This window comes from Lepisma saccharinum, chromosome 5 (assembly GCF_977018435.1).
Source record: "Lepisma saccharinum chromosome 5, izLepSacc3.1, whole genome shotgun sequence".
Classification (NCBI taxonomy): domain Eukaryota; kingdom Metazoa; phylum Arthropoda; class Insecta; order Zygentoma; family Lepismatidae; genus Lepisma; species Lepisma saccharinum.
In genome coordinates, this window is record NC_139233.1 from 16456940 (window position 1) to 16482953 (window position 26014).

The 26014-nt window shown below is 38.6% G+C and overlaps 1 protein-coding gene across 1 annotated transcript in view; it reads right to left on the reverse strand.

Annotated features, from left to right (window-relative positions):
* bma (SCY1-like protein bma) overlaps positions 1 to 26014 on the reverse strand; it is a 554791-nt gene that overhangs the window by 160930 nt on the left and 367847 nt on the right. The window contains exon 5 of the mRNA XM_083123076.1: positions 11509 to 11654. Within this exon, the coding sequence (XP_082979202.1) occupies positions 11509 to 11654 (146 nt within the window). The remainder of the gene's footprint in view (positions 1 to 11508; positions 11655 to 26014) is intronic.

A 26014-nucleotide genomic window follows, 5' to 3' on the forward strand; every position in this document is an offset into this window, starting at 1 on the left:
TGATCCCCAACCTTTTTAATTTCGCGCCAACCTTGGGAATGAGATTAAAAACTTGGGGCACTCGTTAGATTTTTTTTCAAGGTTTAATCTTAAATCGAAGTGGAATGTATTATCAGGAGCAAGTTATATATATATATATATATATATATATATATATATATTGTCAAATAAACACCTGCTTCAGTGCTAATGTTTTTCATTTATTGAAATATAATATAAGGAATAAACATATGAATAGAATACAGCTTAATACAATGTAAATCATTCAAAATAGTTTTGTATTATTAATGTGAGTGCGAATGATTGATACCAGGCCTTACAACTGACAACGAAACACCCATATCATCCTCAATATTGATCGAGATTCTCCGTGGAAAGAGTTGGAAATACAATACCTAGATACCTATTGCATCTTGATCAGTGTGGCCATCTGTTGGGCATGAGAGTAATTAATTCGACTTAATACAATACAGTGTTATTAAAAAAGAATGATACAAAAGTAAGGTTAATTTATTTTTAAAGACATACAAAAGCAATCCTTGTGGGAAAGAAGAATGGAAGGTTGTAAATTTATAGCCTGTGATTGTAGTTGACATAAAATCCGCTAGAGGCGCTACTTGTTGTTGATAGCTAAAATGGCAACAACTAAGGTAGAGCAAGCATATTGCGTAATGGAATTTGCACGAACAGGAGCAGTTGTTACAGTTCAGAGACACTTTCGTGCGAAATTCAAGAAACGACCGCCACAAAGACAGTGTGTACCTTCCTCCATTATCACAGGACCGGATAATTTAAAGCAGCGCATCTCTCATGCAGTGGAGCTGATAACCGAGGATATGTTGGAACGCGTCTGACAAGAAATGGATTATCGTTTTGACATATGCCGTGTTACCCAGGGTGCTAATTTGTAATTGCCCAGGTAAATTTTCAACCTTCCTTTCTTCTTTCCCACCAGAATTGCTTTTGTATCTCTTTTCACTTAAAAATAAATTAACTTTATTTTTGTACCATTCTCTTTGAATAACCCTGTATTTATTTTACCTACTTCGTAATTTTGTTTTTTAGTTTTTAGTTTTTTTTCATTATCCCTAAAATATATCGCGGCACCCCTAGGTCGATCTCACGGCACCCCGGTTGAGAATCACTGGGCAATGGCAATCAGGCAATGGGCGAAAGTAAACAAGGAGGATTTTACTTCGAGGAATTGATATATTTCTATTTCCTTTAGGTCTGAATTACGAAGACTGATTTTATGCAGTGCATAAATTACCACAGCGGTTGTTCCTTTGGATGCTGGCATCAACGAATATAAGTACATAATTGCAAACTTTTCTGACATGGCAGGATACAAAATAGACTTTGATGCTTAGAAACCAATTGACACATACGTGGGTCGTTCAATATATAAGTTTCCGTATGCTGTAATTTTTTCTAATTTTTAAGATACATTAGAAAACTATACATACATGTGTAGGAGGATCCTTCCTCACTTCTCCACATAATCCCCATAGAGATTCAGGCATTTGTCCCACAGATGCACCAATTTGTTCATACCCTTTGCAAGAAAATCAGGGCTCTAGATATTGAGCACTATTCTCACATTCCGCTTCACTTCTTCATCTGTTTCGAAACGGTTACCTTGCAATACAGACTTTAACACCGGAAAAAGATGGAAATCACTCGGCGCTAAATCGGGGCTGTATGGAGGGTGGGGCAGCCGTTCCCACCCCAATTCTTCAATTTTGTGTTGTGTTTGCACTGCTGATTGGGGGCGAGCGTTATCGTCAAGAAGAATGACACCAGCTGACAGGAGACCTGGTCGCTTATGTCGAATTGCGTTTTTCAGTTTATCCAATGTTTGACAATAACGGTCAGCATTAATTGTTCTTCCTCGCTCCAAAAAGTCCATCAGCAGAACACTCTTAGCATCCATGCTTCTGAACTCCTTATGATGCGAGCCCACGTTTTCCGAACAAGCATTTACTTTTCGCCCTTGAGCGCATGCGCCTTCACGTTTGATAACGAATCGATTGTTGTTCCTTGTAGACGTAGGATGGCGCTTGTCAACCATGTGCTTCTTTTTAATGGCATTGCTTTATACAATATTTTATAGCACAGGGAAACTTATATATTGAACGTCCCTAGTACTAGCTGAGAGTTCAGACGCCAGAGACTCATTAGTACACATAATGCAGTGCAGGGTGAGCTACGTGGAAGTGCCTTAAGGATAGGCCACCCCTTATACAGCAAGTCATTCCAACAATAGTGCGTAGTAAAAAGAAATATACACTATTACTGTAATAATATGAACATAAAAGATGGTGCTTCATTACTCCTTTTATATCAATATAAAGTGTATTTTTGTCATTAATTGAAAAATGAAATGTTTGAATAATTGAAATTATTCCCCAATCTTTCATCAAGTCACGGACATTTGGAGGTTGTACAGTGTAACAGAAAGAGAACCACACTGACCGCCTTTACACCTCATGAATACATCGATTAAGACGTTCTATGGCCTCACAGCTCCTTGGGTTAACCAACCATGAGAAAATCCTTTACCACTTGCTCCTAATTATATGTCTCAGAAAAGTAAAGGCCAAGGGAATAAGGTTTTTAAAAGTTACAAATAATAATGACCACATGTCCCTCACCCAACATCCACTAAAATTCACTTCTCAGGTATTGACTTTCAAGAGGCTGTTGGAAAAAGTAAACTCACGTGTCAATCAGCAGCGAACGGAAATTTTTTCAGCCCAACTGAAAATTATGCATGTATGAGGATAAAGATGTCTTACAAGAATTTCCTAACTTCCATACATAAGCGAAATTTGAGGTTGGTTTGGTTTTAATTTATTAAATGTAAACCTATGGACTAATCGGGACTAAGCCTACAGTTTACATGGTGAAGATGGCACCACTACACCATCGGAGAGGCTCTTATATGCAAAATTTAAAACCATTTTAACAAAGAGCATATTGGGAGGTTCACTGATACCGTATTTAGAATGTGACTAATTCATCCTAACCTTGTCGCTTACTGCTAGAGAAAGTGTTGCTACCTGCACAACAGCGATTGTTGCAAAATTGTACTATACTCTGTCCCGAGAATTTTTGGAGCAAGCGAACGAAAACAAACCCTCTGCGCATATAGAACTGGAGAGGGCTCAACCAATGAACGCGTGGAGGGGAATTGATTACATGGGGAGACCCGGCTGCAGCTACCAGTCATTTGAAGCATGTCCTCGCTTTCTACCCTTCTATACCGTTATGCGCGGCCTTGCTACACGGAATCCCGTGGCAGGGCTTATGGTTTGAACATAAGGGCACCTTCATTAATTACCACCTTCCTCAAATTCTTAATAAAGAGAACCTTCCATATTGTCTCAGAACTGACTCTACACTGAATTTAAATACGAGCGAGCTACGAGGCGTTTGTTTGCACTCGCCTTTCAATCTACGTGATGTTATGCTGATCTGAATCTCGGAGCACCTTGTTTTTCTTGCAAGTACTCCTGAAATTCTCTTTTGCACATTTTCTGTTTATATCTCGCTGTCCCCTTTGAACGTGACATGTTCCCTCCGACCTTCGAAAAGCGGCAACTTGGTATTTTCCTTCCTCCCGCCGAGCTGAACATCGGATACAAATTCGCGCCGAAAAAACATTCTTGGAGAGGAAAAACTGTTGGAAGCGCTCTTCCTCCCTTCACGCTCCCCTACTTAGGAGGACGCAAGATGGATGCCGGGGATATCAAAGAGCTGACTGACGTGATTACGAAGGCATCTATCAACTTGTCGCCGAACTAGAGATGTTTCTGTTAGCTGCCTCTTAAAGTTCACGGCTCAAGAGGCCAAGAGTGGCTTTCACTTTGCTCACAAAGAATCCACTCTTTGGGTAACATAAGCAACAAGGGTGTATCCAGAAAGAAAATTCGGATAAATCCAGCAGATATGTGCGATTTCTAATACCCCCTCCCCCCTACACACACAGTGTGCAAATTAAAGTTTCTACTTTGGGGAAAAGTTATCTATTGCAGGAATCGGAAAATCCATGTTATTAATACAATTGTACAGTGGGTTATAAAATCTTTTCCTGTCAAAAGATAATTTATAGCGTGTAAACTACAATAGCTAAGAACATGCGGTTTGCGACAATATGTAACGTAATGAGGGACATTTTTATTCCTGTACAGTCATAGGCGTAAATTGACCGGGGCAAGGGGGCGCTTTCTATTTGAGTAAAATCGGTCAAAAGGTTTCAAGATGACTGGCAAAAACATATTTTTCCTTCTTTTTGGACATTTGAAATTATTCTGATATTTTCAAATCTCTCTCCATTCTGCACTTTTGGAGATATAAAAAACTTCTCTCTCAACAATTTATGGTAACACTTAAGCGTTTATTTGGCAGAGGAAGATTTTGAACTAGATGTGATGTGGATAGCTAAAGTAGAGCTTTCAGAAATATTCTGACCACACCATAAATCCTAAAATTAGATTATTTGATCTTGAACTTCACAGCAGCCAAATGCTTTGAAGGGTTGCTTTCGAAATCAGTAAGGCGATTTAGTATGGGAAACTTAACGTACAGAAAAACTTTGGAAAATGCGTTTGTCGCTTTTGATGCACAGAAGCGACATTCTCTTCTTGTTATCGACGTTATTGCAGTTACCTTATCTATTTTCAATTATTTTCTTAGGAACAAAAAAATATCATTCTAATAATAGTTATAGTTACCTATATAATTTATTCATTAACAAACCAATTTTGTACAAGAAATTACATATACAGGGTGTCATTTTAATGGCGCCCACGGACTACAGAAATGCATGGAGGATATCAAAACAAACAACTTTTCTCAGTAACATTCTTATCGTTGGTGCGTCGTTTCGATGCTATAGTGGTTCAAAAAAGCTCATTTTGTCGACTGAATGCTGGCAACCCAACCCAACATTTCATCAGATCTGTGACGTCATTTCCTGCGGTGAAACAGCGCACGGCAGTGTTGGAAGGAATACACAAATTTTGTAAATGCCGGACTAGCAACCTCATTATGAGCTATAAAACGAAGCGAGAAACGCCTCCAGTAGACCGAACATCCAGGGTATCACGACGTACCAGCGCCAGAAGCCCAGCTGTTATCCCAGGGGAAGGGGAAAGTGAACCATCGATACGAAAAATGATAGAAAAACAACGTATTTAAATAGAAGTGGTAATATCGGATTTAGTCTCTTAACCCACATGTCCACGATAATCATCCAGGAGCAACAACAAATGTTATTGGACTTAAAGCTTGCATTTGGCTGTTTGCGCCCAGCTACATGTCAAATATTTGCAAATCTTGTTGCAAGATTGATATCTACAGGTTTGTGCCCTGATACATGCGTTGTGGTATTGTGGTGCTGATAACAGAAGTATCCGAGGTTCACCTTGTTACATTATGGCTAAAGCACGTGCAACTACAGTAAAAATCTAACGATGAATCAGAGCGAATATACTGCCATGATCACAGTTGCAAACTATTAAACCTGTAACCGTGTATAGATAAACACAGTCGTCGGAGAGCTTGTTTTACCACCACTCATATTCTGTATTTTCAACCAATTTTGTACCTTTACTCATAATGCCCTGAATATAATTACATTATGTGTTACTTACCTTTGGAATTCTCAGATCTTTCATTTTTATTTTGTCAACTGTTCAGTGTCTCACAGACAACCAGTATCAGAAGGACGAAGTGGATAGACTGAACTGTAGATGACAACTTGGCAACGAGATTTGCAAATATTTGACATGTAGGCTAAGATACAAAATTCGACATTACCACTTCCTTTTGAATACGTTGCTTTTCTACCATTTTTCGTGTCGTTGGTTCACTTCTCGTTCGGTTATTAAACACGTATTCTAGTTTTGTTTTACGGTACAAAATGTGGCTGATTGTAGCTATGTCACTTTTCAAAGAATGTGTATGTCCCTGCCAACCCTGGCACGCACCGCGTCGCTACAGGAAATGACATCGCAAATGCGATCAAATGTTGGGTTGCCAGCATTCAGGCTGCAAAACGAGCTTTTTTGAACGACTGTAACGCAGAAACGACGCACAAACGAGAAAAATGTTACGGAGAAAAGTTGTTTGTTTTGATGTCCTCTATACGTTCCTTTGGTCCGTGGGCGCCACTAAAATGACACCCTGTATATTTATACTCATATGCTGGTCTTTATATCAATTTAATGCGTGAAACTTTTTATTTTCTGTTTAATCTGTAACAACACAGTCACGTTTGATCAAAAATACTATTTTCTTTGATTTGATTTGGTTTATTTTACTTCGCTTTTCTGCCACTTTTGACTAACCACGAAGATGAGGATGAGTGATGACATGTTGAAATTGATGATGGAACACTCACTAAGAATTCGAACCCGGGACCCATGGTATCGTGGAGGGCTGTGCTAAGCACTTTGTACGGGGGTCGGCGAATCTTTCATCACGAACCATGGAATTTAAAACATTAGGAAAGCACACTGAAAACATTTTCATTTTTCCTAGTAACTATTTCTATTGTGGTTCTTTATTTTACTATCACAACTATTGTAACAAAAAAATTTTACTTGCTGTACTATCAATGTTATTCCTACTTTGAAATATAAATTTGACAGGATATACGTGCGCAACATGTGAATATTCAATGTGTGTAAAAAAACAAATCCTATAATGTATATTAACCCGGAAAGAATTGTGTAAAATACTACCGTTCAAAAATATCTATCGGCTAATTCTACTCGCCCACGACCGAGGTGAGAGCTATTTTCCTGGGCACTACTGGAAAGGGCAAAACCCTCACAGAAATTTCATTTGTTCAATAAATAACCTGATGAGTAAATTTAACCTTCCCGATGATGCAGAGGCGTATGTGTTTCGGCAAATTAAACCACTTAGGGGCATTTTCCTTTTGCGGCTTTGTAGCCTCCACTTGACTATCGAATGACAAAGACCCGCATTTGTAGATACTCATTAAAAGTGCCTGGAGGCAATGCCCATTATGCAGCCGCTCTCGGATACTGTTTCCGAACCTCCACGGAGAACGAATCGATAACTTTTCATCTGCTAGTGACCGGTGGCTTATAAAACCCTTCACAACACTGTTGCACTAAAAAAAAAAAAATGTTAAACTTTGCAATAATAGTCCATTTTTTCGGGAAGTCTAATGCGAGAACAAAACTCATGTCCAGGGCATGCATACGGTTGCAGGCTTCATCAGAAAATCAGCTGTGTGGTGTCCCCTTACGCACAGAGCCCGTCCCTGTAGTTGAGTGGTTAGCACAGCGTTTTACTACGTCAGAGGCCCCGGGTTCGATATTCTGGAATGGGTGTTCTTTGTGAGAGTCCCTTCACCAATTTCATCATGATTGTGATTGATTTGGTGTTTTAAGTCACTTTATGCACAGTAAGGCTAATCGGAACTGGACCTAAAGTTTAAAGTGGTATCTGAACCACTATGTGCCTCCATCGGGTATCGAACCCGGGATCCCTTGATTACAAGGCGACGAAGATACCACTGCGCCATCGGAGAGGCCTCAATTTCATCATATCATCACTCATCCTTATCTTCGCGATTAGCCAATAAAGACAGAAAAGCGAAGTAAATCAATCAACGTTTGGCACAGAAAGCTAAATGTATCAGATCTTTTTGATGCACCTGAAGCGCATCGATTTATGCACTGAAGTGTGTTTTTTGGGTCTCTGCCAAGAATCAGGTTTACAGTTTTATGTATTTTTGTATGTTGTCAAGGTAACATCAAAGTGCATCATATCTTGCAAAAGAGTATTTCAATGCACTTTGTTGCACCTTTCTGCATCTCTTTCGATTCTATCACACCACAAATATAGATGTGAGGTGTAATATACAAATCATAACAAGTTAAGGGATCCCCTGTGCTTCGCACCACGCCATGGAGGCGTATAGGTGGTGTGGAGTTAGGGCTCCACACTTTCTTGATCACTGCCGAAGGTGGGAGTGTCATGATCAGCACCACGCCCCTGGATGCCTTTACCCCCCACCCCCAGAGTTTCCTCCAGGTACCCACTGGAGCTGCTGGAACAGGAAAGAAGAAATCCCGATTCTTCCCCGCCGGGGATCGAACCCTAGTCTCTCGCACGGTAGTCAAGATGCCCTATTGACTTTTTTTCTTTTTATAGGAATATCCCTATTTGGTAGTATCCCCCGTCATTCACACTTTTTCTCAACATTCGTACTGATCAGTTTTTCTCTTTATTCTCGGTTTTCTCATTTTACGGACAACGCAAACATCCAAGTACTAGCCGGGATTCGAACCCGGGACCCCTGGCGTCGTAGCGCGATGTGCTAACCACTCCGCCAACGAGACCGACAAGCCCACTGACCTACCGCGGCTCCAATATAAAATTTATAGAAAGATTTATACTTTTATAACCACGTCATCGTAAGCAATTCTTTGGAAACTGCCAAAAACTAAGTTCTCTCTCGCTATTTGATAATGCTGGTTATTGGTACCTCTTGGTTCCCCAGGGCGGGCAGGAAGGACGTAGGATATAAGGAGAGTGGCAATGAAGTCTGCAGAAGGTCACTGGCATCGTGTACCATGTCAACATTTACCAAGAGCGACTAGGAGAAATTTGGGTGGTTGGATGCGGGGTACTATGACCACATCCTACAGCAGCGTCTTAAAAATTCAACAGGTTACACAACGTTTAATTACATTTCTCCAGGATCTCCATGTTGTAACATTTTAGTTGTTCAGCATGTTTTGGAATGCTTAGGTACAAAACGTAGTTGGAACGCTGAATGAAAGTGCACATGTTCATGGGTTATTGCGAACATACATTTTAATAACCTCCCCTGCAGGGCAGAATGCGAAGCGCTAGAAAAAGACGAATCTGCTAGTAGAACGAGTCTCGTAATTGTAGACGCCTAATAGTCTCCTCCCCCGTGAAGCATGAAATATATGATAAGTGGATCAAAAAGTTGCGAACGAGCTATTACCATAATCCTGTTCCTATCGGCCTAAAATGAGTGCTGGAGCCTATTGTTCTTTCAGTCAGTTTATTCACATCAATACACTTTCCCTCGTCACCGACTCGATCAAACGGACAGCTTGATTGAAGCCTTCTGCTCCATGCCGGAGCAGCACTCGCATAATGGGCCAACTGTCACGGATCAATGTGCAGTCGGCTGACAGCGGAAAATGTCAAGACAGGACTGGCGATGACCACATCTGCATTTATTATGTAGCTTGTTCCATGAATTTCCGCCACATCGACTCAGTTCGCATTTTTCTGTTTCCTTTTTTTTATGCGGCTTTCCTGCCATTCTTGGATTTTTTATTGATTGATTTATTTTACTTCCCTTTTCTCCCACGGTAGAGCAGCGGCAGCTCAGTCGTTAGGGCGTCTGACTACCATGCGAGAGACCCGGGTTTGATCCCCGGCGGGAGGACCGGGATTTCTTCCACCTGTTCTAGCGGCTCCGGCGCCCACCCAGCGTCGTATAAAGTGGGTACCTGGAGGAAACTCTGGGGGGTAAAGGCGGCCAGGGGCGTGGTGCTGATCACATCACCCCCACCGTCAAGAAAGTGTGGGGCCGTAACCCCACACCCCCTATACGCCTTCATGGCGTGGTGCTTAGCACTTTACCTTTACCTTTTTTCTCCCACTTTTGGTTATCGCAAGGATGAGCGATGATATGATGCAATTGATGGAAGGACTCCCACGGAACACTCATGCCCAGGCCTGGATTCGAAACCGAGCATTTTTGGTTAATGTTGCCGATGAAGACGAGTGATGCTTGTTTTTGAGTCCACTTTATGCACAGAAAGGCTAATCGGGACTGGACCTGCAGTTTAAAGTGGGATCCGAACCACTATGTGCCTTCACCGGGTATCGAACTCGGGACTCTGATTGCAAGACGGCTACGTTACCACCACGCCATCGGGATTAAATTGATGAAGGGACATTCATAAATGTCCAGGACGAGATTCGAAACCGGTAACTTCAGTGGCGAGATCAAGGTCGACCACTTAACGCGTTCTGCCATCGAGGTGGCTACACACAAATCGTGACTAAACTCTATCTTGGTAATCTCTGGAGCAAGGTTGCGCATAATGGTAGAGAAGGGGAGAAAGCAAGTTGGCAGAGCGATGCAGTACACAATCCTGCAAACGCCTGGTAGCTGTAGTCGCTTTTCCCCCTCTACGCAATCCCGTTCTCTCTCATGTGTTCACTGGCCGAGCCCTGTCGAGTCACTATGTGCGTAGGGACTTGTTTTCTTTAGCTCGCTCCAGAGATTTCCGGGACAGAGAATAGTAAAATATTCTTTTCCGCGCATCAACAGCAACAGTTGTATTTTCCAACGGTAGAGTGAAGTTCACCATGTTTAATCGCCGCACTAATTTACAGAGAAGTCCTTAATTCATAGAACGCGAGTGGAGCTGGAAAACGATCCTCCTGGGAACTACTGTGCGTGTGCGCGGAACGTGCCCTCAGTGGAATTACGCGTACTTGACATTAAACTATGCACATTACACTTGTACTAACATGATACATTATTCAGTGTGCTAACCAGATACAATTTGGATATTGAATTAAAACATACTCAATAAAATAGCATTCGCAAGCCACGCAGGGCTTAAATCCGGTCCGGGAACAGACCCGGAACATTTTTTTCTTGCACAATTTAAATTCAAATTTAAATTGATCCGTAAAAAAGGGTCGGGGCAGAATTGGAATAATTTAATGATAAAAAGGTTCTACGGTCCAGAGTCCATTTACGCTTCCTGATTCTCTCTCCCGGACCGGAATTGACTTTATTTACAATTCCTGAACCTAAAGCAGCCCTGCTTAAGCCAAAGCACAAATTTAAATATTTAATTGTTAACAATAAAACACTCAGACACAGGTTAAAGAAGTAAAGATGACATTGTAAAAATTCAAGATTAAAAATAAAAGATCTGATTTCAGGGCAGTTTGGGTGGATACAACACCCGTTACAGCGCAGAAACTAGAAAATATTCATATTGCTTATATGCCTTGAGATTCTTGGAAAAGCAGAGAATTTCAATAAAAGTTCATACTACCTTGCGTACCAAAGCTGTAGGAAAATAATGACCAATTTGTCCTATGGAATCTCTATACGCAAATTTACACTATATTAACATTAAAAATGCATTATACATATCTTTCTCGAATATATATGAAGAGTCCAGGGGAAAAAACCTGATAGGTCACATTTTCCTTTCTTTACAAGAGAACAAATTCAAACTTTCAAGACTTGCTGCTTTATCCTGAATACTATTTTTAAATTTTCACGGGCTTACCGAGTTTCTCGTCTCTACAGTTACATCATACAAAACTACATTGACGGAGCGCGATTTAATGCCATCGACAACAGCAAATCGATAAAATTGATCTTGTCAGGTTCTTCCTCTGAACTCTACATATACAGTTATTGTACCGAAAGAAAGCAATTGTACTCACCACTTCGAGTTGTTTCAGGTACGTCGACGCGCTGTGATTGGCCTGAATTAGAGGCTTTCCCTGGTTGAAGATGGAACACACGACCATCCCGAGGGAGAACATGTCACTGAGTATGCTGCACACGGATTGCGTTTGGACTTCAGGAGCTGGAAGCAAGGACATTTTCCTTTCATTTTCTTTACTACAAGCACACACACACACACATGTATATATTTTCTGAGTACTCTAAACAGATCAGAAACCTTTTACAGCATTTTGTATAAACCCGGTGTATTCAAATATGATTTTACAAATTTCTTCAAAGTACATTTTCTCCATTATATGGAAAACCAACAATCCCAAATTTTAATAGGACCTAGAAGACATATGAAAAGTAAAAATATCCGAAAATAAGCAACATCCTCTGACCAGATAACGGTTTAGTTTCAAAATAGAGGCGGTTTCAATTTCCTATCTTGATTAGTAGCCAAGATACACGATTTTGAAAACACCGTGTTTCATACATAAGCCTTTTATTATGAAAAAGAAATCTCGCAAAATCGGACTGAGTTGATTTCTATCCAAAATATTTTAAAGGGGGTCTCACAAAAATTAGGAACTTACACGTGCCCGTCAAATTTCCCGGAGCTTAGAGCAAAATTTAATATTATGCAAAACCATTCAGTTTGTATATTTCTCATGTAGATCATAATTTGTTCATTTTTTTTTAGCTATATACACTTTATAATACATATATAAATATTAATGAACGTAACTATGCATTTACCCCCTAAACACATCTGAAAGCTGCTACGTCCCTGAACGAAAAACTGTTTTAAATGTCATTGTCCAAGATGTATGACTTTCCGCAAGGAGATGATATATTGGGGATTTTTATTACAAAATAGTACATTATTTCTCACATTTTGACAAAAGAAATAATTTATGTTGCAATTACTTCTGGTCCAAATTGTATATTGCCTCTAATGTGATGCTCTCCCATCTACGAACGTGTGACGATTGTTCGATAGCCACAACTTCGTTAACCTTATTGCAAAGTTTTATAAAGTGCTGTCTCAACTCTCAAATCAACATTAGTCCTTGTAACGACCACCAGTGTATTAAAATCATTAGTTTTGTTTGTTTTCTCTGGACTGGAACTTCAATTTAAAGTGGAAATCACTGTGCCAGCACCTGGGATCGAACCTGGCACCCCTTGTTTAGGAGGTGACCGCATTATCACTATGCCATCGGGGAGAGCCTGTTGAATCTCCAGAACAATTTGTGTAACATAAATGAACTGCTCTAAATAGTATGAGATAAGGAATTCTTCCCTCACTAAAATATTTTTGTCTAGAATGAAGCGAAGTTCTGTTAAGCCTTCCATCCCTTCAGATTAAGGCTGTAAATTACATTTACAAGCGAATTACAACCAGTTTCATGTTTTATGGAATGAAAGAGCTCACAAGATAGGAAGCAGCTCATGGATTGTAATCTGAAACCCTCCCACACGAAATCTGAGATCAACAAAACAAAAGGAACGGGAAATAATTATGAAGATTGGATATAGAGCGACACAAAATACACTTTACACTCTAGGGAAATAACTGCTCATACACACACACACACACACACTTATGTGTGTATGCGTGCGTGTGTGTGTGAAGAGAGTTACCTCCAAGAAACCTGCAGATCACGTTTCATGTTTATCTTCGTTAAAAAACAAATAACACATTCGTGACAGTAAAGCTATCATCCATAAACATGAAAACTTATGAAAGATTCTGTACATACATTTGTGGCGAATGGTAAATGGAAACACAAAGTTAGGGATACATACCTACTGATGTACAATTTAGTCGCTAACACAAGATATCTCTACCATGTTTCAACCGTAATAAGTGTATTTCCCTAAAGTTTTCAAATTTTCATAGGTTGAAATATTACACAAAAAGTATCACAAAAAAATATATAAGACGTCCAACACTGTCCAGCAAAAAAATGAGCTACAGGTGGATTGCGCACACTTTCCCGGTTTTATCAGTGGTATATGATAAGCCGTTGAAAAGCCGTCACAATGTACAGGATTGCGCACAAAAAAATGAGGCGATGTTGTCAGATGTAAAATGTTCTCAAGCCGTTCTCACTTTTGATGTGTTGTTTGTGTGTGTGGACTTACACGTGTTTTTGCTTGAAGGGTAGCATTAGATAGGCATAGAGGATGAACCTGATTGGTGGACTAGAATGTAATGGTCGGTATATCTCGGTATTTATACCGAAGGTCACGAGCTTCGATTGACAGAAGTGTTTGTTGTGCAGTCATTAACCTAACCTAACTTTTGAGTTTGAGTAAATTGGTATGAAAATTGTATCTTGAAAACATCAATAGTGACTTACTCTATTATGTAAATTGGTATGAAAATTGTATCTTGACTTGCTACATTTATATCAAATTATATATTTTTTATTTAATCCTTAAGAGATTTACCATTTTATTTCTAATTTCTCTCTCTCTTCATGTCTAAAGTAAAAACAGTCTTGCGCACCGACTTTAAAGCTATCAAAGTGGCAACGTTCGATCAAAATCTGTGCGCAAAACAGGTCAGTGAGATTTGTGCGCAATTCTGGATCTAAAGTGTGCGCAATTCGGTTGCGGCGAAAAATTGGTATAAACACTCGATCCAGGCCCGTAACCAGGCAGGAGCCAGGGGGGGCTCAGCCCCCTGGCACTGCCATCAGGCTTCCTTTACATTAGGTAAACTATTTTGCATAATTTGTTTGCTGTTTAGAGTGAAAATGTCGACAACTCACAACTTTAAGGATAAATCCACAGAATATGAACAGTATCTATTACATTCGCACATTTTGTTTATGAGCAGAAGTAGCTGCAAGTATTTAGAATATTCTCTAGACTTCAGAAAGTTCTTTTATAGGGGAGCTTCTTTATCTATACAGTCAACGGCAAAGATAATGGTAGGCAAATTGTCCACCACTATTTTCATTACTTTTTTATTTTACATCCTGTGTTGTATTAAGGAATGAAACTATGTTGGTTCGAAGCAGGCATTGTTCTCTGCTTATTGACGTCATTATTTAAATTCATTGTCATCACATTGTGTAATACAGACCGAATGAAAATGGTGGTGGACAATTCGTCTACTGTTTCTTTCGCCGTTGGGGTACCTTCACTGTCCCTGTTGCAACCTCCCGTTTAGACAGAAATCTGTGACTTTGATGTCATCATGCAAGTTCCCTCCGCATCTGCGTCAAAGGTCAACAACAGCTCCCAAGTTTTGGGAAGGATGGGGAGTTTAATTGCTTCGGCCGGGGGTGGAATATACAGTAGGCACTGTGATTAAATATTGTGCGTTTTTTGTGTGCGATATACATAAAATAGTATGGGGTGTGTAAGGGATAATTTCAGTATCAGTCAATTATCACTTCAAGAGATGTTTTAAAAGATGTAGAAAAATGTAGTATTTGTGTAGTATATGATATTTATAAATGAATGAGCACCCCCCCCAACACATACTCATTTACCTTCATTTAATTTTTTTTTTTTAAAAAAATGGACTTTGTTTACAAACCGACCTGATAACCCGTGAGCCCCCCTTGGAGATCAATTCTAGCTACGGGACTGACTCGATCTACAAAAGCCTTTGGATTATAATTAGAAGGCCATGATACTTAAGATCAATTCAATGAAGTTCAAAACATCTACTGTTCACAAAATTGATTCACAGTAATTTTATCCTAATGTAAATAAATACCTCTTTCAACAAACAAAAGCAACGTCACATTTGCAAAAAATTAGGTAAAGAGCACATATCAAACAAGTAATTTATGCCACTGCTTTCGGAAAATACATAGGCGTCAAGAATACATATAACGCACTAATTTACGTAACAACAAACAAAGCAAATTTGCCGTACTTAGTTTCCATTTGTTTGATTAATTAGTGTTACTAAATGAGAAATCGGTACCCTTGACCCTCTGTATCCCTTACCTCGAGAAAGTGAAATATTTTGCATGGTTTATGAAGATTATGTTGTTTATGATAGTTTTCCGTTGTTTTCAGCTCGCGGAGATGAGCTATTGTGAAGTAAAGGGGGCTGTTGACCCACTGAACCCCCTCGAGAAATAAGTTGAATTTTGTTTTAATTGACAGATTTAGATGTTTTAAGTAATATATAATTGGTATCAGCGTGCGAAAAATACAAATAACGGAGATATTTGATTCCAAAGTATGGCTCTCGTAAGTAAAACCTTGTCATCTCGGAGAACTTTATCCGCTTTTTATTAGTAAAAACAGTTTGTGTGGCCTCTATAGCGAGAGAATACGTCGGAAATTGATACGTATCAGCTCCAAACCTAGCACTCCTAACCTAACGACGTAAAGTTATAGCTGCTGTTCAAATACTTTTACAGTGTACTTATATTTTACGTTGCTTTTCTAACTCTCTACCATACAGAATTATAATCTGTAACCTCTGGTTTCGTAACCCTTTATGCTAATTTTGCACAACAGAGGTCAGCACCTTTGCATTGAGCTATCATTTTTAAATAATCAGGTTTGACGTGGTAGTTTAGTTCCAGAAACGCATGCCAAACTGCATATAATACATATGTGCTCTCACGCTAGGTAAACAAGGATAAAATCCAGCCTAAGATACGAATCTCGTGACTACCTTCTGATTGGTTTATTAAAGTCTTCGCCATCTGTCTATTTTTGGATTTAAATTAGTGATTTAAATATTGAGTAACATTGCGTTGTAAGAAACATTTGTTTCATTTCTTAAATGAAAGTACAACGATAGAGTACAGAAATTTGAAAATATTCAGGAAGATGCTTACAATCTCAACAATTAGTGCTAGAAAATGTATCTCTAAATCACAGATAATTCCAAACTTTTTACTTTTTAAGTTCACTTTACGCACACATAGACTAATTGGGATAAAAACTGATATAGGTATCAGTCCACCGGGTATCGAAACAGGAACCTCCAACATTATACTCATCTATCTATCTATCTATCTATCTTCTATATATATATATATAAAAATGATTGTATGTGTATATATATATATATATATATACTATCGGTGGTGTGTATGTATGTGTCTTGTGTTGTAGTTGTGCTGTCTAGTATGTTTGTGTAGTAGTTGTGCTGTCTAATATGTTTGTTTTGTCTTGCGTAGTAGTTATGCTGTCTAATTTGTTTGTTTGTCTTGTGTAGTAGTTGTGGTGTGAAGTTTGTTTATGTTTATATTGTGTAGTAGTTGTGGTGTGTTTGTGTTTATATTTTGTTATAGTTGTGATGTGTTTGTGTGTGTCTTGTGTAGTAGTTGTGCTGTCTAATGTGTTTGTGTTCGTCTTGTGTAGTAATTGTGCTGTCTAATGTGTTTGTGTTTGTCTTGTGTAGTAGTTCCTCCATTCATATTGGGGGTTAGGCGTAGAGCTGACAACTCTGCACTGTAAAAACACATGTCAAGAAACAACAATATAAGGCCATGGATGTTCCCAAGGTAAAATATTCCGGAGGTAAAATAGTCCCCCGTTCGGATCTCCGGGTGGGGACTACTTTGGGAGGTCCCTGGACTAAGGATAAGATCTACATTAGGAATAAATATATTAAATTAGGCACTTGGAATGTTCTCAGCCTTTACCAGCCTGGGGCATTTCAGTGTACAGTTAATGAGATAGTTAAGTATAAATTAGATGTAGTAGCTGTCCAGGAAGTTAGGTGGCCAGGAGAAGGGAATTGTAAAACTAAAAATTATACTTTTTTCTATGGTGGTACTGAAAATCATAATTTTGGAACAGGCTTTTTCATAAATAATAGAATTATCTCGGCTCTTAAAACAGTAGAATTTATTAATGATAGGATATCATATGCAGTTTTACAGGGTAGGTGGTGTAAAATTATTTTAATAAACATACATGCACCAACGGAAGATAAAGATGATAATACTAAAGATGATTTTTATACAGAGTTAGAACAGGTCTTTGATAAATTTTCTCAGTATGATATGAAAATTCTGTTAGGTGACTGTAATGCACAAATTGGCAAAGAAGAGACATTTAAACCCACAATTGGTAAAGAAAGTCTTCATGAATTAAGTAATGATAATGGTATAAGATTGATTACTTTTGCAACCTCAAAGAATTTAATTGTGAAAAGTACCACTTTTAAACATAAAGATATCCATAAATATACCTGGTCTTCTCCAGATGGTAAAACTCATAATCAGATAGATCATATTCTCATTGATAAGAGAAGGCATACTAGTATAATTGACGTTCGTACACATAGAGGTGCTGACTGTGCCAGTGACCATTATTTAGTAATTGCTAAATTAAGAGAAAGACTCTCAGTGATAAATCATAAGCAACAAAATCTAAAAGTTCTAAAATTTGATACAGGAAAGTTTACTGATGAAAGAATTAAGAAAGATTACCAAATTAAACTGTCAAATAGATTTGATGTTTTGCAGGATTTAAATGATGATGAAAATATAAATGAAACAGACGTAAATAAGAATTGGCAGCACATACGTAATGCAATAGAATCAGCAGCTAAAGAAAGTATAGGATACCATAAGCCGAGAAAAAGTAAGCCATGGTTTAATAATGAATGTCATAATCTAATAGAAATAAGAAATCAGGCTAGACTTAGGTGGTTAAATAACTCTGATGATACAAATCTAAACAATTATAATAGAATAAAGCGAGAAGTTAACCGCACGTTTAGAAGTTAAAAAAAGAGATTACTTGAAAAGCAAAATTAACGAAATTGAAACAAACAGCAAAAATAAAAATATCAGAGATTTATATAAAGGTGTAAATGAGTTTAGAAAGGGGTGGCAACCTAAAGTAAACTTGATAAAAGATAAAGACGGTGATTTTCTAGCTGACCCAAGTGATATTCTAAATAGATGGAAGAACTACTTTAATGACCTTTTAAATGTCCATGTAGGAGATAAATCAGAAGTGAATGAAGTACACACAGCAGAACCTTTAGTTCCAGAACCTAACTTGACTGAAGTTAAAGATGCTATTAAAAGGCTAAAGAATAACAAAGCACCTGGCATTGATTTAATACCAGCTGAGTTAATTAAATATGGTGGAAATTCATTAATATGTCAAATTCATAAATTAATTTGTTTAATATGGAATAAAGAAGAAATCCCTCAACAGTGGAAAGAATCCATAATTGTTCTTGTGTTTAAGAAAGGTGATAAAATGAACTGCTATAATTACCGTGGAATTTCTCTACTCTCAACAACATATAAAATATTACACTGGTCTACATATGAATTTTTTTTTTCTGCTGACTTAGATATTTTAACTGATTCTATATAATTTGAGGTCGCTGATTCCAAATATATAGTCAGAAAAAGTGTATCACGTCACAATTTTTCACAAATCACATTTGAAAATTTTCACAATATTATAATACTGGGCTAAACTCCAAAACTTTTCCATATAGATATCTGCACATAATGAAATAATAGGACTATAAATAGGTGGCGTAGCTGATAGCAGGTATTAAGTTGCATTGTTTCACAAGTCACATTTCAAAATTTTCAGAAAATGATGTACGGTGCTACATTCCAACAGCACTTGCAAAGAGAATTCGACGTAGTCAGATGTCCATGCAGAGTATCACGTCACGTTGTTTAACAAACATACGTTTCTATTTTCTCAATAGGGAGTTCTTAATGGACAAAAAGTTTAGGCAATTCCGGCAAATTGATCAATTTGTTTCACGAACACATACAGTCAACACCTGATGCCTGTACTCATGCTAAATTTAACATACACCACAGAATAGCACAACGTGCATACCTACTTAGGCAAAAAATTTCATTTCTTTGATTTTCTGGAGTAGGTGGCCTCAGGAACGTCACACTGCAAGCACCAGCAATAGTCGGCCATCATGTTTTCATTCCATCTCCCCTGATAACGGTGCTCCATGGTTTTTATGTCTTGGTGGAAGCGTTCGCCCTGTTCTTCACTTACGGCACCAAGATTGGACGGAAATACATCTATGTGGCTGTGCAGGAAGTGAAGGAAGGAAGTGACACTCATATTTACTCCTAACTTTTGAAACGTCACCAACAAATTTTCATCTAGAACCTTGTAGTTGTGCACCCTGAAGATTCCAACAAAGTTTGTAATGAAATCAGAAAAGGCACACCATGATTGTTTGTGCAGTTCATTGTTTGTAAGAATTCTTCACCTTTCATTAGCATCCTTATCTGAGGACCATCAAAAAATACCTGCTTTTACTTTCTCATGCGTCAATGCAGGAAATTTTGAGCAAATGTATTTAATATTAATAGATAATAGATAATATTAGATAATTTTCTATTTTCCTCCAAAACCTGACGTGATAGAAAAAAAAGGATTTCAGTTTTGGATTTACCACCCTCGAATTACTAAAATACATCCATCAGCTTCCAGTCAGCAAAATGGACGTAGACCAGTGTTATCTAACATTCTTTTAACAAGACTAACCCCATATGCTAATGAAATTATAGGTGATTATCAATGTGGATTTAAACGTAACAGATCAACTACTGATCAAATTTTTCACATCAGACAGACACTTGAAAAAAAGTGGGAATATAATCAAAATGTCCATCAGCTATTCATTGATTTTAAAAAAGCATATGATTCAGTCAAAAGAGATAAACTATATAATATATTAGTAGAGTTTGGAATACCTAAGAAGCTTGTTAGTATGATAAAAGCATGCACCAGTGAAACAGAAAGTAAAATTCGTGTGGGTATTAATATGTCTGAAAAATTTACAATTCATGATGGGTTAAAACAAGGAGATGCATTATCTCCATTGCTCTTTAATTTTGCCTTAGAATATGCTGTTAGGAAGGTAAAATAAACTAAAGAAGGACTAAAATTAAATGGTGTGACTCAGTTGTTAGCATAAGCAGATGATGTAGACTTACTGGGGGATGATGTGAATACAATTAAGAATAATGCTAAAATATTTTTCAAAACTGTTAAAGAGATAGGTTTGGAAGTTAACAAAGAGAAAACTAAATATATGCTTACAGGCCGAAAGCAAGTGTTAGGTAATAATCAAAATCTAATTATTGATAACAACTCGTTTGAACCAGTTTCCAAATTCAAATACTTAGGAGTAATATTAACAAATGAAAATTATATTAAAGAGGAAATAAAAAGTAGGCTTAATTCAGGAAATGCATGTTACTTCTCTCTTCATAAAATTTTGTCTTCTCGTTTAATATCTAAGAAACTAAAAGTTAAAATATACAAAACAGTAATTTTGCCTGTAGTATTATATGGATGTGAAACTTGGTCCCTTACATTGAAAGAGGAACATAAATTGAGAGTATTTGAAAATAAGATCCTTAGGAAAATCTTTGGACCTAAAAGGGATGAGGAGACAGGTGAGTGGAGAAGGATACATAATTTAGAACTACATAATTTGTATTCATGTCCAGATATTATTAGAATAATTAAATCAAGAAGACTTAGGTGGGCAGGCCATGTGGCACGAATGGGAGAGGAAAGAGGAGTTTACAGGATTCTTGTTGGGAAACCTGATGGTAAGAGACCTGTAGGAAGGCCAAGACGAAGATGGAGGGACAACGTTGAGATGGACCTAAGGGAAATCGGTAGGGATGGAAAAGAGTATATACATCTTGCTCAAGATAGGGAAAGATGGAAGGCCTGTGTTGCTGCAGCCATGAACCTTCGGGTTTAAGAAGGCTAGAGAGTTAGTTAGTTAGTTAGTTGTGGAATGGGAGTCGATTACTCACTGTACTCCCTCGAGAATTATGTTGAGATTTTTTTTAATAGACAGTTTTCGATGTTTTACGTAATACAAAACTGGTTCCAGCGCGCGGAAAACACAAATAACTGATATATTTGATCCCAAAGAATGGCACGCATAAGTAAAAACCTGCCATCTCGGAGTACTACATCAGCTTTTTATTAGTAAAAACAGTTTGTATGTAGTACTCATAGCTAAGAACACGTCGAAAATAACTATCAGTCCCAAACCTAACAATCCTAACCTAATGTAAAATTATAGTTGCTGTTGTGGAATGCCGTGTTGGGTGCTATATTCACTTGCGGGAAGCTTTGGGGCTGTTGTGCTTCACAGTAAGGTAACACGCTAAGGCTACAGACGTACTTAGCACATCTTTGCGAGCTAAAAACAACGAAAACGTTCATAAACAACAATCTCCATAAAGGATGAAAGACATTTAATTTTCTCCAGGGGTACAGAGGTTTAGGGTATCAAATAGGACAATAGTAAAAACAGACCACAATCTTGCATATTTCTATATTGGGCACTAATGGACTATAGTTCAAACAGATTTCTTCATTTTTACAGAAGAAACAACTTACCGTAATAAGTTCCTGTAGCATTGTCTAACATCGGGAAGGTGTTTTGTGTGATGTGGGAATGTATCATAGCGGAAATTCAAGTTCTTCGTTGAAAATTCATGCTCCGACGGAGAATAGCCTTTGGCGCGTACACCTTCACGCGTCGTGATTGTGTTTTGTTCATGTTCATTGGGTATCCAGTGTTTCGAACTGTCTGTGTTTGCAACGAAAGTTAGAAACATGACGTGTCCTGGATGCGTGGTGAAATTCGTACCGGGTGTGGAAGATCCAGTGGATTGTTTAATTTAATTGAACACGGGATCGTGAAGAAAGGAAAGGAATGTCCAAAATGTGGCAGTGCATGTAAGCTACTCGTTAGAAGGAATGGGCTGTGGGTATATGCCTATTGCCTAATATGACGTGTCGTGGATGCGTGGTGAAATTCAGGTAAGTTTTCCGTATCCTGGAAACGGATTTCTTCAAATTTAAAAGTTTGGGGCTCATTTGGGGGCAGGTGACTCCAGCCAATTTCTAACATGCCTTTCACATGGACGTTATAGAGAAAGTCGGGTAGCCGGAGCGGAGGCGGGACCGCGGTAGTGGTTGGGGGCGGTAGGTCAATTACCCCAGGGGCGGAGCCCGGAATCGGTGGGAAATTTGGACTCAAGAATTTCAAACGAAAATAATTTTTTACTTTAAATTTCCCACAGATTCCGGGACGGATAGCCACAAAAACCATTCACGGATAGCGCCACGAAACATTACAATTTCCTTTGCAAAAAAATGCGAAAAAGTTTTTAAGAAAAAATTACATCAGATGGGTATTTCTTGCGTTCCGAAGGTTGAAACACTGCATAACGAATGAAAATCGACAAAAGACAAGCACGACGCGCGAGAATGTAGGAAGGTGTACGCGGCATATTGTGTCTGAGGCAAGCGAGAAGACTACGAGAAAGAAGTACTCGTAATGTGTAAAATTGTAATTACTTTAATCAAAAAAACGTCAATACATCTTAATGTTCCGCGAAGCAGATAGGTAAGTACGAATGTCAAAAATTGACGAAACGAAGAAATTATAGGTGTTTGAACTATAGTAAATTTTTACCGGATATTATGTACGTATGTGTGGAATTTTTACAAATTTTGAGTAAAATTCAAGTTTCCCCGAAACGCATTTCTTCAATTTTACAGGAGAAAGTACTTACCGAAAAGAGTTTCTGTATATTCTATGAAGGTCTGGGAAGTGTTTTTTCGCCTCGCTGAATGAATTTTCACGGAAAATCATAATTTTTTTTAACATTAATGTCTCACTGATGCACGAAACCTGTTGCATTGATGTCCTTCTACTACGTGAACCAAATTTTGCGTGCACTTGATGACGTAACTACCGGTCAGTGTTTCCAAACACGCGGTTTTCACACTGTGTAACAGTAGTATAACGTAAATGAACGTATGTAACTGCGAAACATTTCTGAATACGAACTTGTGAGAAGATGACGTGCACAGGATGCGTGGTGACATTGCACGGTGTCCAAGATCCAGTTGAATTTAATCTTCACTCTTTTCGTTTGAAATTTTCGAGTAGAAATTTCCCACCGATTCCGGGCTCCGCCCCTGTGGTAATTGACCTACCGCTCCCAACCGCTAAAGCGGCCCCGCCTCCGCTCCGCTCCGACTTCCCGGCTTTTTCTATAGACTCCCTGTTAAAGGCATGTTAGAAATTGGCCTGAGTCACCTGGCCCCCTGTCCGCACAATAGTAAACTAGTACTGTAGGTATTTTTCGATGAAGAAGATTGCAACACTGCATAACTACTGATCATCGACAACGCTAGTCAAGATTTCTCCGCCATATTGCGTGTAACGCAAGCCAAAACGAACAAACAATAATTACTAGAAATGTCGAAAATTGAGATTATTTGCGTGAAAAAAAACGAAATGGCACCTTCCAGAACCCTTACCAATGCAGAATACGTAAGTACCAATTTAAAAAACAAGAAAATAAAGAAATTTCAGCCGTTTCGGGGATACTTAACATTTAATTAATATCCATTTTATTCAATCGGGTAGAATGTCGATCGCATGGTTGTGTGCCCCATGTGGCCTTTTCGTCTAATCAAGTGTATGGGCGGAGGTAAGTGATAGCTGCAGGCGATACTAGCGGACGTTGGTGTTAGACGTTGAATCACGTTGAACTTTCGCTTAGCCGATGGGCGTGCGATAGATGGCGCTATGTTACGTTGCTGTTTTGTGCTGGTCATCTAACGGATAACTTTTAAAGCAAATCTTTCAATACAAAACGAGGAAGACATACGGGCAACGAAGTTAGTAATTAGCTGTGTTTTATACAGCGTATATTGATACACTTGTAGGTTTAATTGTACTCGTATCTTCTGCAAATATGCTGTATATAGAAATAAACTGTCGGAGTACTAAATGAGGCGAGAGAACAAATACAGTAGAACGTCGTTTATCCGCATTAATTGGGTGGGACCGAAGGTTATGCGAATAACGATTTTTTCGGATAATCAAACATGTGTTTATTTAATAAAGAAAAGCACGTAAGCTCGCCTCAATTAGTACTCCAGCAGTTTGTTTCTTTACACAGCATATTTGTAGTAGATACAATTCAATCTACAGGTGTATCAATATACGCTGTATAAAACACAACTTATTACTAACTTCGTTGACCCTGTACAGTACAGATTTATTTTATACATACAGTGCACAGTACTACAGACGTATACAGTACAAAAAACAAAGGACATGAGAAAATGAGAAAACACTCGTAATATACGTACAGTACGTGCCTAAATTACAGTACTGTACATGTACTGTGTTATTTATGCAGAAAAATAAACAGGATTTTTTTCTTTTTTGGAACAGATTTGATCGTCTTTTTTTGCCGCTCTTGCTTTTTTGAGTGTGCGGATAAATGACGTTGTGGATAATTGATGTGCGGATAACTGACGTTGCGGATAATTGATGTGAGGATAATTGACGTTGCGGATAATTGATGTGCGGATAACTGACGTTGCGGATAATTGATGTGCGGATAACTGACGTTGCGGATAATTGATGTGCGGATAAACGACGTTCTACTGTACTACAGCGCCTTGAATAACGTAGTGGCCGTGTCCGGATTGGCAAGCGCTCCGTCCCGTTCCCTCCCGTTGGTCTCGCGTGCCGTCGACGTCACGTCCAAGTCGTCGGAATCTACATGTCCCCTTGTAGTTCGGTTGTCACTTTTCCCGCCAGGTATCAGCCCGAACTTCACCCACTGCGCTCTGGGGCGCAGGCGCATTGCACGGAAGCAGAAGGCCAAACAAACATGACAATGATTTCCACCTATTTACTACTCATATTAAAAATGTAACACGCTATTTCATCATTTACAATTTTTCTACATTCAGTACTATCGATAAAATCTTAAAGTATAACTGAGTTTTACATCCTCTAATCAGTAAATGTTGTCTGTGCAAAGTGAAAGTTAGAATATGGCTGCGAAGCGCAGCGTTACAGCGAGTTCAAGCGTGCATCTGTCGCGCCTCTCTGCTCTCCCCTCCGACTCCACGTCTGTTTCGAATTCGGACAACGGAGTTTGGCTGAGTCCCCGGATGGAACGGTGCTCTAGGTGACATCTGCTGCCGATTCGGACGCGGCCAGTGTGGAAAACGACCCAAGAAACTAGTTCCCCAGACGGATGACAAACATAGATGGCAGGTGCTAATTTTGTTAATAAAGTAATGCGGCTTAGTTAGTTTTTGGAATATATTGTGTAGATTTTTTGTCTAGAAAGGCGGTAAGTGAATTGATGGAAACAGTTATATTTGTGGAGTGATTTGCAGTCACGAAATGACATTAATTTGGAAAGAAAAGTAAAATAAAATTAATAAATAAATAGCATGCGTAACACAAGAAGAAACATCGCAAAGTGATTCCGGACGTCAGGTGTTGGATTTTATACTAGAGTTTTATTCTTCTATGTTATTAGAATATAAATAGTATCCTGAGAGATATTTCATACCGAGGCGACAAACCACAAGTGTCGCTTGGAAGCGAGCAGTCCGTAATCAATGCAACCTTTCGAACAAGCTCTGACTGCACCGTTTCCTCAAGGAAATTTTACACCAAAGCGACAAACG